The sequence below is a fragment of the Macrotis lagotis genome, chromosome 5 (assembly GCF_037893015.1).
Source record: "Macrotis lagotis isolate mMagLag1 chromosome 5, bilby.v1.9.chrom.fasta, whole genome shotgun sequence".
Lineage (NCBI taxonomy): Eukaryota > Metazoa > Chordata > Mammalia > Peramelemorphia > Peramelidae > Macrotis > Macrotis lagotis.
This window is the reverse complement of record NC_133662.1, coordinates 56,618,998-56,634,616: the sequence shown is the minus strand read 5'-3', so window position 1 is coordinate 56,634,616 and position 15,619 is coordinate 56,618,998. Positions and strand designations below refer to the sequence as shown.

General features: G+C 33.2%; 1 protein-coding gene across 5 annotated transcripts in view; it reads right to left on the bottom strand.

The window, feature by feature from the left end:
* Positions 1–15,619, bottom strand: part of FAM135A (family with sequence similarity 135 member A) — a 115,881-nt gene that overhangs the window by 85,818 nt on the left and 14,444 nt on the right. For all 5 annotated transcript variants that reach the window (XM_074237301.1, XM_074237300.1, XM_074237303.1 and 2 more), the window contains exons 2-3: positions 5,937–6,023; positions 5,305–5,409 (exon numbers count right to left, since the gene is read on the bottom strand). In XM_074237301.1, coding sequence (XP_074093402.1) covers positions 5,305–5,381 — 77 coding nt within the window. In that variant the 5' untranslated portion in view covers positions 5,382–5,409; positions 5,937–6,023. The remainder of the gene's footprint in view (positions 1–5,304; positions 5,410–5,936; positions 6,024–15,619) is intronic.

Here is a 15,619-nt window from a genome sequence, read left to right as displayed (position 1 = left end):
CATCTTTGTCTACTGGACAACTCAAAGTAGAGATCTTGGAGACATCTTAAACTGAGTATGTTCAAAACATGTTTCATTACCTCTTCCCCTCTTCATAATTTCCTTCTTACTGTTAGGTGCACCACAAGTTTTTCAATCACCCAGGTTTGCAACCTCATTGTCATCTAGATTCCTCTCTTTCACCTCTCATATCCAATGTTGTCAAGTCTTTTCCCACTAAAATCCATCCTCCATTTAACTGCCAAATAATCTTCCTAAGATACAATCATGATCATGTTACCCCTCCCCATCTCATTCTTCATCTACAGGATCAAATATAAAATTCTTCCTTTTATTTTCCAACTCTTTCATAACCTGCCCATTCTCCCACCTCACTCTCCCCCAGGTACTTTGTGATATAGTAATACTGGACTCCTTGCTGTGCCTAGTACCACCGTCTCCCATGCCTGGGATTCCCTGCCTCCTAACTGCCAATCCCTGGCTTCAAGTCCCAGCTACCTTCTACAAGAAGCCTTTCCCGATTCTTCTTAATGCTAATGTCTTTGCTGTGATGATTACCTTTGATTTATCCTGTGTATATTCTATTTGTACATAATATCCTATTTTCACCTTGTTTCCTCCTTTAGAGTGAACTCTTTGAGATTAGGAACTGTCTTTTACCTTTTCTCATGTCCCTAATGCTGTATCTGGCACATAAAAGGAACTTAAAAAATGTTTACTGACTGAACAATCTTCACAACAATTCTGTGAGGTATATGCTATTAACATCACCCCCATTTTACAGATGAGATAGTTGAGGCTGAGAAGTTAAGTGACTTGCCAAGGGTCATGAACCTGGTAAGTGTTTGAGACAGAATCTGAACTCAGGTTTTCTTGATTGCAACTCTGGGATCCTGTACTGAGTTGCTTAGCTGCTCAGGAATCATCTTTCTGAGTTCAAATCTGGTCTCAGACACATACTAGTTGCATGATTTTAAGTAAGCCATTTAAGCCTGTTTGCCTCAGTTTCCTCATTCCTATACCTTTGCCAAGAACCCAAGTAGGGTTACCAAGAATGACTGGTCAACAGCAACTGATACTTGGCACTAACAAATAAAAAGAGAGTATACTTTCATAGATGCCTGACATGAATATTCCAACTACTAGGCAGTTAGGTGGTTCAGTCATAAAGAACTGGACCTGAATTCATGAGGATCTGAGTTTAGCTCCAGTCTCAGATACTTATTGGCTTGAAGGGCCCTTGAACAAGTCACTTACCCTCCTTTTGTCTCAGAGGAAAAACTATAAAATAGGTCTCTGTTAAAGCTTCAAAGTGCTATGCAAATGCTATTATAGTTACCAGTCCAGTGATCTTCTGCTATGCCTTCTTCCTTCCTTAGCAATTTAATGTAAAAACAAGAAAGGTTTTCCCAATTTCTAGTCTATATAAGACTGGTATCATCTCTTTTCTTAAAATAGAGAACAGCTACCTAATGTTATCATATCTTCCTATATTTAAGGACTAAAATAACATAGTCTTGACATAGAGATATTCTGAATGACATTATATCTGGATATGCCCCAATTATGTAACAATTTCTTTGCATACAGAAAATCTGAAAACAGATTTTGGTTCTTTTCTACATTATATTCCTACTATCCTCCTACTATAATGAAACCTTAAATTATCTTCAATTTATTATAATCATTGGTCTTTTCAAATCATAATTTTACATTTTTATGGTTTAACAATTTTTTTATTCCATTTCATGTTGCTGATTTCTTAACATCTGTTTTGCTCTTTATATAAAAAGGGAAACAAATATAAGCATAGGTAAAAATTATTTATCAACTTTAATATATGGAAACCAGAACTATACAGCATTCCCAAAGGAAAGAGAATTAAGAATTTTTTCCTTTCTTAAAATAAATTACTGTCTAACATTAATGTCAGACTTGAGTAAATAAATAATTAGATGGATGATGAAATTTAACATTTGGTTACAGAAGTATTTCATTAAAACAATTTTGTTCATCTGTCTTCATGTAGTTTTGGATTACCCCCATCTAAACGAGATGCTCTCTTAACATTCCTTTCTAATTATAGGTCAATCTTTTTCTGTACCTAAGACATTCACATTAAAAATTATATTATCTATTATTGAAACAGAATGGATTTTAATCTGAATTATATCAATGCAGATGTCTCACTTTTAAATGTAACACTTTTCTTTTTTATTGCCAACAAGATAAATATATCTTCCTGTTCTCAAGCTTTGGACTTCCTTTTAGTTGTGCCCTTATCATATGAAACTTAACTATTACTATTACAATGTTAATAAAACCCCAAATGGGATAAACATAGGGAAACAAGAAAAGGAATGTCACTGAACTACATAGACAAAAAAAAGAATTTCTATCTGATTTTTAACAAATATAACTTGAATTCATCAGTGTTAACTGTGTGCAAGGCAGTGAATTAAACAACAGCATTTCACATCCTATTAAGTGATGTTATTAAAAATTTTTTTAAGGAATTCTGAGTCAGCATATTTAAGTTTCTTGAGACTTGAAAATTTTTACTTTTACATTTTCTGATTTTTTTAATGTTGGGAATAAATTGGAAAAGCATACAGCAATTTATTCTATATCATTCAAATATATGTAATTAATGAAACTAGAAATGTCAAGTAAAAGAAGTTATTATTTTATAACAATTTAAAACTCTCAAACAAAACATTAAGACTGTACCATAAAAGACAGGTGTTTAAGAACAAAGATCAATGTGCTGGACTATGGGAATATAAAAGCAAAATAGAAAGTGACTTTGGGGGCAGCTAGGTGGCGTAGTGGATAAAGCACCGGCCTTGGAGTCAGGAGTACCAGAGAAAAAAATAACATGAACATTTAAAAATAAATACAAAGTAATTTAAACAAAGATGTCTATAACTGATACAAAGATATTTGAAGCAAAGGGTATTCTAGAAAACAGAAGTGAGGAGATAGTATGTTCCTAACATGGGGATAAACCAATGGAAAAGGCTTAGAGTCAGAAGATGGCATGCTGTCTATGAGGAACAATGACAACAAAGTCCAGTCTGCCTGACCAAAAAGAACATTAATTGAAGAAAGATATATTTCAGTATGGATGATAAAAAGAATTTATATTTGATTCTAGAAGTAATAAGGAACCACTAAAGGTTACTGAATGCGTACATGTTTCTAAGTAATAATAGCTTTCTCAAATTATCTACCAGATTTTAGGAAGAAATGAAGAAAAAAGATAGTAAGGTATAATACAATGAATAATAATTACAGACAATAATTCATTCAACAAGTATTTCTTATTACCTATGGCAAAAGCAGTTTCATTTTTTCTTTGTATTCAAAGTGTTTAGCACAAAATGGTGCTAAATAAATATTTTGATTTACTGATTCAAGATACTACTCATGACTTAAAAAATATACAATCGCCACCTTTATGGAACTTAGACTTAGTCTCCCAAATTCTCAGTGAAGGAGAAAAATAGAAACCCAGATTGTAGCAGAAAGAAAAAAGTGAAAGCAGCAATTGTTTATATTATATTATATTTAAGACTACTGAGGGAAAATATGATCACATGGGAGAAAGGTAGAACTAATAGTAGAGAATCTCTGTTCTAATATCATCATTTCTAAAAAAATTGCAAAAGGCCAGGATACTAAGTCAAATTCAATAAAATGGAATCTAACAGGGAAATATGTAGTTTTACACTTGAGTTCACAAACTCAATTTCATAAGTACAATATAGGAGAAGTGAGGTAGAAAGCAGTTCATCTAAAAAAGATATGGGAGGTTTAGTGACCTGCAAAATCAATATAAGTCTGTAGATTTCAAGCAATATGAAGTAATTGTGAGTAGGCAAAAAGCTAGATATTACATGCTATATGAAAAAGAAGCACAATGGCTAGGGGAAGGGGAGGCAGTCTGGCCAGACTTCATTGGGAGTGTCTGTTTAATTCTGGGCAATGAGTTTTTTTAAAATTTTATTTATTTAAAGCAATGGGGTTAAGTCACTTGCCCAAGGTCACAGCTAGGCAATTATTAAGTGTCTGTAGCTGGATTTGAACTCAGATACTCCTGACTACAGGGTCAGTGCTCTATCCACTGTGCAATCTTAGCTGCCCCTTGGCAATGTATTTTTAAGAAGACAGTGATAAAACTCTAAATAATGACAAAAGCTCTCAAGACTATACACCATCAAATGATTAGCTGAAGGAACTGGGAATTCTTATCCTAGAGATGAAAGAATTTAGGAGGAAAATATTACCATTTTAGGCATATGCTACAGTAGAAGCTCACTGAGGTTCCTTTTCAACTATTAAAAAAAATCAAAATTTGGTGCTTTTAAGCACAGTTATCTTCATATTTTTGAAGGGCTGTCATGGGAGGGAGGGAGGAATTAGGAGAAATGGGTAGACTTTTCAGGGAAGCTCTGATTCTACAATCCTGGGATTATGCTATTATTCCCTTGCTCAAGAACTTACAATGGCTTTGCAATGATATCAAGTACAAAAAACCTTAACCAAATATTTAAGGCCCTCTAGAGACTGGTCACAATCTAACTTTTCCAATTTTATTTCCCAGTAATTACTAATAGGTACTCTATCTACATTTCAGCAAAATTAGTCTTATTTTTTTTTTTTAAGGTTTTTGCAAGGCAAATTGGGTTAAGTGGCTTGCCCAAGGCCACACAGCTAGGTAATTATTAAGTGGCTGAGACCAGATTTGAACCCAGGTACACCTGTACAAGGCCGGTGCTTTATCCACTATGCCACCTAGCTGTCCCCGAGCTGCCCCCAAATTAATCTTATTACCCATCAAAACATCATACTAATTTCCAAATACATTATGCTAATAATTCCCAGTTTTAAAACTCTGCTCTTTGGTGCCTCTTTCATCTGGAAAGCTTTTCCTATCCACTCTGCTCTTAAATAAATTCTGTAGCTCACTCAGGCCACAATCTTCTTACTCAGCTGTGAAATTCTATGTTATTTATTGTTAACTGTTTCATGCTTGTATCCCTAATTAAACAGTAAATTTATGGAAGGCAAGGATGATTTCTTTTTTTCAATTCTTGTGTATCACTTTCAATATGTGGAATACTATTAAAAACATTCTAAGCTGCTCAAAATACATGTTGTAAGAACAATTTTTAAGTAACTACTAAAAAAACAACATTCACTAAAACTATTTATTTGTACACACATGGACTATAAAAGTAAACGATTCTATAAATAAAACTTAAGAAATTTAAATGATTTTAATCATTAAATAATACATACCCTCTTTGAAACAAATCAACATTGTAGAACTTGTGTAGCTCCACAGAGAATTCTACCATCGCTTGGACTTCAGTCATTTTTTAATTTTATACACAGAAGATAAAGCTAGAAATGTCCAGTTAATAAAGAAAAATTTAATGAGAAGAGGGGAAGAAAATCAACTTAAAAATTTGTTTCAAATATTAAAATAAATATGATCTGTAGAGATAAAATAAAAATTAAAAGAATGCTAAGCCTCCAACTCAATTTAACCAAATGCCACTAGAAAATTAAAATATTTGAGTACTCTCAAATGCTGTGAAAATACAAAAATATTTTCCCCAATCTCACAAAAATCATTGGTAAGAGTTCAAGACAGAATGTCATCTAACATTAGCATTTTTGAAAATTTCAATTTACATTTTATTAAAACAAAGCACTGATTTCCTCTGCAGGGCATAAAATAGACCCCAGAAATAACAGAAGAGACATTTTTTCATCTCTACAAATATATAGAGTTTACTTCTAAGGGGCAGATAATTTTTAACTGTTAATTTCAGAGAAAAATTAATTTTAAGTTAGAATTAGAAAACAATATTCTGGGAAGCATTGTTCTACATAAATTGTGTTCAAGAGAAATATTTCATTCTTACCTCTTCTGATCAAAACTTCATCCTAATGTATGAAAAAGTGAATCTTTTCATTCCAGTTATTTACTCTTATTAAAAGTACATCCTTTCCTATAAAAAGAAGAGAGATACAAAGAATGATGGTATATAAAAAACTGTTTTAAAGCACAGTTGTGTCATATATATATGTATATATATACATATATATATGAAAATAGTAAAGTTATGTATAGCTTTACTATTTTCATCATTAACTACCATAGTTCTGCGGAGTACAGCATAAGACCTGGCAGTTTTAAGGACCATCTGAGTTCTGGGAGGCTTATCATCAGATTAAAATTTTCAGCTATACTACCTTTCAAAGGCCACTAAATAAAATGAACAGAATGCTGGCAAGCTGCATTGGTAGAGGGACAGAGAATTCATTTTGGAAAACATTCAGTTACTTGAATATTAAAGGTAAGTATCTCAACTAAAGACCCTCTTCTTTATATTTAAAGAATATGAGGACAAGGATTTTCCCTGTGTACTCAGCTTGGGTATCTTTGCTTATCCTGAAGCAGGAGAATGTTGGTTCACCTTTACATTTTCCTTTAAAATGGAAAATGAAGAATTTACTTTTTAACATGGTATCACCCCAAGAACAGGCTAACATGAGATGCATGATATTTGTGCTTCTCTCATTTTTAAATTACTATTAGACATTTTAAAATATTTTGGTAAAAAGAAGCTACCTGAGAATACCTAATAGCCAATCTTAAATTTCAAATACTGTTTCTAGGCAGAAATTATCTTTAATCCTTAAATTCCTTCATGAATTAGAAATATCAGAATAGAAAGACCTGATTAAATCTTCATCTCACAGAAAATCTTCCTTAATTACATCATAAAGATGATTACTCGAACAGGTCCTCTATTTCAGAAGCCTAGCTTTATCAATAATAAAATATCTCATGCATGTAGGGTTCTAAAATTTTCAAAATGACAATGTATATGTCATATGATTCTCACCAAGGAATGCTAACATATTTAAGGTTATGTTAAGGCATCATTATCCCCATTTTATAGTTAAGAATTTAGGGCTTCTATGTTGAAAATGACTTGTCCAGATTCACACAAGAAATAAATTCCATAACTGAAATTTGAACTCAGGTCTCTCTGAACATCAGGGATCCAGTGTTTTTTCACTACACATGCTACTTGCTCTCCAGGAAACAAAGGATGCCTGAGGAACTAACCTTAGGCAGGCAACCTTTTTTATATTCCTAGACTCAGAAACCTAGGTTCTTCAAAGACCAAAGGACACTTTGGGAAGAAAATTTACAGAGGCACAGAACATGTACACTCTCTAACATGAATACTTTCTAAATCCTGCAGGGAAATATCATAAGACATTCATCTACATCCTGTTTTATTAGTTTTTCCAAACCTGGTGCTCTGGTTGGAGTTGCAAATGACATGCCTAGACTACTTTTTGTTCCAGAAGTACATTCTTTTTTTTAAATTTTTTTTTTTTTAGTTTTTGCAAGGCAGTGGAGTTAAGTGGCTTGCCCAAGGCCACACAGCTAGGTAATTATTAAGTGTCTGAGGCCGGATTTGAACTCAGGTATTCCTGACTCCAGGCTGGTGCTCTATCCACTGTGCCACCTAGCTGCCCTAGAAGTACATTCTTATTCTATACCCTATATTCTCCCCAGGTCCACTGACCCTATTCTCATACATTACATGGTCCATTCCATTGTGACCTTTGGAATTAACACTCCATGGTAAAAAAAAACCCAAAAAACAAAAAACTATGCATCCTTAAGGTTTCAACTAGCATTTCCTAAGATGATACGGTGGATAAAGAATTGGAATTGGAAGTCAGAAGGACCTAAATTTACATCTGGTCTCAGACACATATGTGTGAGACTTTGGGCAGTGAGTCACTTCTCTGTATGTCTCAGTTTCCCCAAATGTAAATGAGGATAATAACAGTACTTCACAGGTACTCTTCAATCCTCCCACCAGGGAGCCCAACACACAAACACTACCATTCTTTCCTCAACTACTTACTATGTACTAGACTCACTGCTGCAGTGAAGTCAGTTAGTACCTCTCTAAAGGAGCTGACATTCTACTGGAGATGGGAAGAACAACATATTCATAGAGCAAATATATAATATCTTTGAATTAAATAGCAAAGCAATTGGGATGTAGTTAGGTGATAACATCTGAGGTTAATTTTGGGTGAGGAGGGAGGGGGGGAGGGAGGGAGGGAGAGAAAAAGAGAGAAAGAGAGAGACAGAGAGAATGAGAGTGAGTGAGTGAATTCTAGGCACCGAGATGGAAAATAGAATGATGCATTAGGAGAACATCAAGTAGGCCAGTTGGCTGGAGCACAAAGTACATGAAGGAGAACAATTTAGAACCTTCCTTACAAGAAGAGTTGAAGTTGGATTATAAAGGGCTCTAAAAACCAAAAATGAAAGCTTTCTTTTCACAATGTATACATGATTTCAATGTCATTATTTCAAAATTTTCACTGATTTTAATATGTAATCAGTAGTCTTGCTCTACATTGCATTCTCCACCATCTTCTTAGGGGATTTAGAAATAATAGACTGATAGTCTGAACACAACTTCTCAACTCCAACCCATTGCCCATTCCATTGCAGTCATAAATTAATGTGTTAACATTCTCTTAAACTTTATTATTTGTTTGAAAATGAAAGCTTTCTTTTCACAATGTATACATGATTTCAATGTCATTATTTCAAAATTTTCACTGATTTTAATATGTAACCAGTAGTCTTGCTCTACATTGCATTCTCCATCATCTTCTTAGGGGATTTAGAAATAACAGACTGATAGTCTGAACACAACTTCTCAACTCCAACCCATTGCCCATTCCATTGCAGTCATAAATTAATGTGTTAACATTCTCTTAAACTTTATTATTTGTTTGAACTTTGGTCTTCTACCTTCTGAATACAAACTAAAACTTGTAATTTGTCCACTTTCTCATTCATATTAAACCCATTCCTTTGCTCTTGACCTTCAGTCTCTGATAGCCTTTGTGGCCTGATCTCCATTATAGTAATGAATCTGTCATCACTTGGGTTAACCAGGCTTGACTGGGTATAGCTTTGGATATCGCCAATAACAGAATGTTGATATCCTTTCATCTCTTGACTTAAGATACACCACACTCTTCTAGCTATTTTCTAATAAACATTCTTCTTTAGTTTCTTATCCTTATTCAAATTCCTTAAACAAGAATATTTTGTTTATCAGGGTCTGTTATCAAGTTCCTACTCTCCTGAAAATGAGATTCATTCGGTGGATTCACCTATTACCTCTATAAAGATACCCCTGAAATCTTTATTTCCAGTTCTTTCTTCTTCTGATTTCCAGATTTATATTTTCAACTCAAGGTCTAAAACTGCAGCTATTATTTTTCTCTCCAAATCTGTTCCTTCTTTTACCTTCACAATTTCTGTATGTGGTATCACCTTTCATCTATCTGGTCTCCCAACTTTTGCAATCTTGGGTTTTCTTTGAATCTTCTATCTTATCTTTCATATAGTCAGTTATTGTATCTCCACAACAGCTCTCTAGCCCCACTGTAATCCTAGTATTACAATGGCAAAAGCCTTGTAACAGTCCTCTAAGACTCTAAACTAGTATGAAGATACTGTGGACAAAATAATTTAAACATAGATCTGGTTATATATCTGCCTCAAAAATCTTTACTGTCTTGCTATCACCTCCCCAGTAAAGCTTAAAATCTTGGCCTGTTTACTTGAGGCCCTCAACTGTTCTCAAATATTTCTCAAATGTCCCACTTTCTACACTATAGTCAAACTGAACAATTTTAAGTTCCACAAACATAACACTACACTCTCATTGTCATACCTTTTGCTCAGCTATGTCTTATGACTGAACATCCTCCCCAAGCTCAAATGCCTTCTCCACTAGAGGACTTTCAATTTCTCTAAATTGGCTCTCTTTCTCAAAGCTCAGATAGCATTTTGTTTTATAACTCCACTGATGTGTCATGCAATACTGTTTATTATAGCTATGCATGTTATATAACTCTGACTATAAACCTATAAATGATAAAAACTTTTTATTTCTTCTGGTAGCCAGAAGAGTTATATACATATATCAGGAACTTAACTAAATGTTTTCTGTACTTTATTCTGTTTGTATTTCTTCATCTATAAAAAAGGGGGTGCATAACCATTTATCTTACACTACTGTTGTAATAACAAAAATGAAATGACATAAAAGCTTTGTATAGGCATAAATATTAAAATGTAAAATGGCATTAGTGTTATCCATAAAGGTACATCTTACTTTAAGCAGACTGTGCATTCCTAAAGTTTTATATAAACTGAAAGTCAATATTTTAAAATCTTTATGATTCCTGATACATTTCAAGGAACATTATGGTGGATCTTTTTGTAAAATGAAGACTTTTAGAAAGCAAATATCTATTGACAATTCTTTGGGAAGGAGGAAGAAAAATAAATCTGAATTTTTATACATGATGCACTTGTTTGTTTAAAGTAATACAACTGTAAAGTGTTTTTACATCTAGAAAGAATATTCCTATAGCCTACTAGTCATTTTTTTTTTGTGGTGCTTCCTACAAAATAACAAACTTCAATTCATGTCGCCTCCTCCCCTTCATTCCCAAATGATTTCAAGCTTCTCACACTATTTTTATTTTTAAAATAAACAAACTTGTTTTTTTAATCAGGATTATGGTAAAACAATTAACATTTCATGTGACAAAGTGAAAATTTGACCTTCCTGGCATTGTGAACGCTGACACTAACTTTGGCATTATTTGTCTCTCTTATTCTCAAGAGTTAATTTGGATGCAATTTTGCCTACCACCCAACTTTGCAAACCTCTAAGTCATTTCTAATCTCTGAGTCTCTCATCCAGGATGCTTAAAAGGAGGGGAGCAAGTCTGGCATCATGTTGTTTGTAACTTTATTTCTATATACCCAATTCTAAGAAAGAGCAAATTGATTTGCAATGCCTTTTCTTCCCTATTCAATCTCCAAAGTTTCTACTTCTTCCTTTCTAAAATAAAGTATACCTATAGTAAAGGAAGAAAAATTAGTATTATAAAAGGAGTGGTAGGAAAAAAAAGAAAAATTGATATTCTAGTTTCTTTTGGGGAAAAAACCCTATATTTTAATTCTTATCCTTCACTAAATCCTACTCTGACATTTCATCCTATTGTGGAACTGATACTGAATGATCAAAAGCTCTACCAGTGCAGTGAGAGGTCTGCAAGAGTTTATGTGAGCTAGAAAATCTCAAGTGCAGATTCTGTCTGAGTCTGTCAAGAGAACCAACCTAGCTAAGTACACAGAGAATTCTCAGCAGTACATAGATCATAAAGTGTGCAGTTTATAGCAAACCATCAAACAATGAAAAATTCAAAATACCTCTCTGAATTTAACTCTCTTCCAATTTCATAGTGGCAAAGTAGTGGGAAAAGTGGGGAAGAAGCGTTTATAAGCATTATCTTAGCAAGTAGGTATTATAAACTCTGCTTATGTCTGATGATTAAAAATGCAAGATATCACTTGAATCATCCAAACATTTTACTGATCATCTCATAAATAGAAGAAATTTAGCAAGTTTCAGCCAAATGAAAGGATATCTTATAAATTACTCTTTTTGGTTTTTGCAAGGCAATGAGGTTAAGTGACTTGCCCAAGGTCAGAGTTAGGTAATTATTAAGTGTCTGATACCAGATTATTTAGGTCTTCCTGACTCTAGGGCTGGTACTCTATCTACTGTGCCACCTAGCTGTCCCCTCTTTTTTTTGGCTTATAAATTATTTTTAGACAAGCAAAATAATGGTGTTGGCAAAGTTGGTTTTATAGAGCACTCAAAGAAACTTCACTTGTTTCCCTCACCTTGAAGTGCTTATGATAAGCATAAGCAAAAAGTTCAAAATAAAGTCAAAACATCAACATGTTGAAGAAAATGAAAAAGTTGAAATTTTCACCAATAATTTGACTAGAATATGATGTACTATGATATTTGGTGTCTTTAACAACAAAATGAGGATAATAGAAAATAGTGAAAAATATACTAGAAATATAGCTAAGGTTTAATAAATAAGACAAAAAAAAAAGCTAATCATAAGTCTCATGTTGAAATATCATAAATATGATTCAGTGATTCTTTTTTTAGGTTTTTTTTTTGCAAGGCAAATGGGGTTAAGTGGCTTGCCCAAGGCCACACAGCTAGGTAATTATTAAGTGTCTGAGACCAGATTTGAACCCAGGTACTCCTGACTCCAAGGCCGGTGCTTTATCCACTATGCCACATAGCCACCCCATGATTCAGTGATTCTCTATGAGAGCTAGAAGCTGAATGGGGATATGAACTATATTTAAATAGATAGATAATAGGAAATGACTGGCTATTGATGTATAAGTCATATTATGAATTTTAAAATCAGTCCATTCACTAGAGTTAGAGCAGTTAAAAAATCAATACCAAATTAAAAGAAAAAAAAACTGAAAACATTAATAGTTTTAACCTATCTATTCAAACAAAATAATGCTGAAAAATGGTAAAATGGAAAAGATATACTGAATTTGATTATCATTGATAATAGCTTCTTTGTTGTGGTGTCTGTTTTTACAGAGTCCATAAACTGCCTCTGTCAGCAAATACCTGAAACTCCTTAAGATGTAGTGAGAAAGTAGAAGCCAAGAATAACAGTGATTTAGAATCTTGAGGAGAATAGAGGAAGATTATTAGTATTGCCTTTTAAAATAGCAAAGGCAAAAAGTTTACAGAAAGTTTGGTGAGAGAAACAATGCACATCATCCCCAAAATTAAATGAAACTGGTAGAATAACAAATAGGAAATGGAACAAATTTGTCAATGTATGTTTAATTATTTGTTTTCATTATCAGTACAAAAAGAAGTAATTTGAATCTTTTCAAAGAAACTTACCAGTTATGTGACCTTGGGCAAATTACCTAACCTCTCTGGATCTCAGCTTCCTCATGTATAAAACAAGGGGTGCTTGGACTCAATCACCTTTAATGTCCCTTCCATTTTAAATCTATAATCCTACCTTAAGATGAACTAGGCAAAAGTGGCTAAGTATACAATGATAAATTATGTGGGGGCATCATCATTTCAAAGTATTGAAGAATCATTTTCTAAGCTATTTTAGGAAAGACACAAAACATGGACAACAGTAATATCTATGGCTACTGAAAAAGCATCAATAGCTATCTACTCATATATTTCCTTTCAAATTTGTATAAAAATTATTGGGGCAGCTAGGTGGCACAAAGGATAAAGCACTGGCCCTGGAGTTAGGACCACCTGAGTTCAAATTTGAACTCAGACACTTAACTAGCTGTGTGACCTTGGGCAAGTCACTTAACCCCCCCCCCCACTGCCTTGCAACTCCCTCCCCAAAGTATAAAAATTATCTATAGATGTATTAAAAGGATCTTTAATAGAAATGTAAGGAGACAGACAAGCTTTCACAAATGATTTACCTAAGACCAATCTTTTTTTTTAATTTTTTAATTTTTTATTTTTTGCAAGGCAATGGGGTTAAGTGGCTTGCCCAAGGCCACACAGCTAGGTAATTATTAAGTGTCTGAGGCTGGATTTGAACTCAGGTACTCCTGACTCCAAGGCCAGTGCTCTATCCACTGTGCCACCTAACCGCCCCAAGACCAATCTTTATATTTACACAGCTATCTATAAAGTGGAGCAAAAACAAAGTCCACAACAAAAGCATTTAACTCAGAAGTGGAATGTTGTCTTATAGAACCTTCTTCAATAAGGAAACTTCATGCATAAATTAAGACTCCTTGAGAAAAGAAATCACAAACTATGGCCAAAGTGTAATCAAACTGCATTCCTTTTGATCCAGCAATACCACTAAGTCTGTATTCCAAAGAGATCATTTTAAAAAAAGTAAAAGAACCCAAATGTATAAAAAATTTTTATCAGCTCTTTTTATGGTGACAAAGAAATGGAAATTAAGGTAATAGCCATTATTTGGAGAATGGCTGAATAAGCTGTAATGGAAGACTTTTGTTTTAAGAAATGATGAGCAATCAGATTTTGGAAATATTAACAAGAACTGAAGTAAAGTAGATAGTAAACAGAACCAAGAAAACATTGCACACAGTAACAATAACACTGCAATGATCACCTAAGAATAACTTAGCTTTTCTCAGTGATACAGTGATTCAAGGCAATTCCAAAGGACTCAAGCTGGAAAATGCTATTCACATTCAGATTAAGTACTTATGTAGACTGAATGAAAATTGAAGCACACTAATTTTACTTTTTTGATGTGATTTTTTTTCCTTTTAGTCTTTTTTTCTTCTCTCACAACATATCTAATATGGAAATGTTTTACATGATTACATATATATATATATATATATATATATATATATAAACTATCCAATTTATTTATTGTTTTGGGGAGAGGGGATGGAGAAAATTTGGAGTTCAAAATTTTAAAAAAATTGCCTTCACATGTAATTGGAAAAAAACTGTAATAAAAGTTTTTAAAACTTCCATATATAGAAATGTAACCACAGAGATAACCTTGAAACAACCTTGATTATTAACATCAGGTACAAAACAGTTAAGATGTGTATGCTCAATTTAGCACTTTCATGAGCATTTTATACAAAATCCAAATGGAGAAATAATTTCTATAAATAATGAGATTCTCCAAATTCTATAGGTATACAAGTCCTCAAATATCGCAGGGACTACAGCTATATTAAAGAGATTTATCTAAATAAATAATGTCTCTTATCCAGACCATGATATGTACCTGGATAATAAGTCCATATAAGTTTGGACATCAAAAGCCCTATTCTTGTGACTGGAACAAATGTCAACAATGAGCTAGGCCTAGAATTGTGTAGGAGGAGTGAAGTATGTTGGAGAGCATCTGGGAAGTGGCACTGCACTTTTAATTATCTTAGGCTATTTATTGGAGCAAAGACCTATTTTAAAAAATAAATCATCTGCTGTGAAGAGATACATATCTGAGAACACCTGTGACAGGTGACACAAAGGAAAGAGAAGTATGGTAGCTGTAAGACTATAATGTATTTCCAATTATTAATTATACAAAGGAAGTAATAAGAAAATAAAGATTTGAAAAAGATATGAGTTGGTCACGTGGTAAGAGAAATGGATAACAGATAGATGATCTAAACATGTTGTTTTTTACCATAAAATACAGAAAGACCTAGAAGGTTGCTTTCAGCAGACTGTGGAGGATAGAAGGAAAAACAATGATAAGAATCAGATTCAGTTGAGAAGACACAGATAAGTTGAGATTTGTTTTGGTTGAGTAAATATTCATTAATGAGTTTACAGGTTCACTTAATTCCTGATAAAAGCTATAAAAAAGAAATGCTTAATGGTATTATGTATGACTTTGAAATTAGAAATCCTTTATAAGTAAATATACATATATGTATATACAGACATATTGTGTATATAATTTTATATAAACACACACATATACAAACGTATAAATACACATTCAAGATTCTTTAAAGATTTCTCCAAGTCTTCTCTAAGCTTTTTATTATGTCTTCTACTCAAATCTCCTTTCCTACTTACTCTACTAATGTAAAAAATATGAATACTGCACACACACAAATGCGAGATTAAAATTT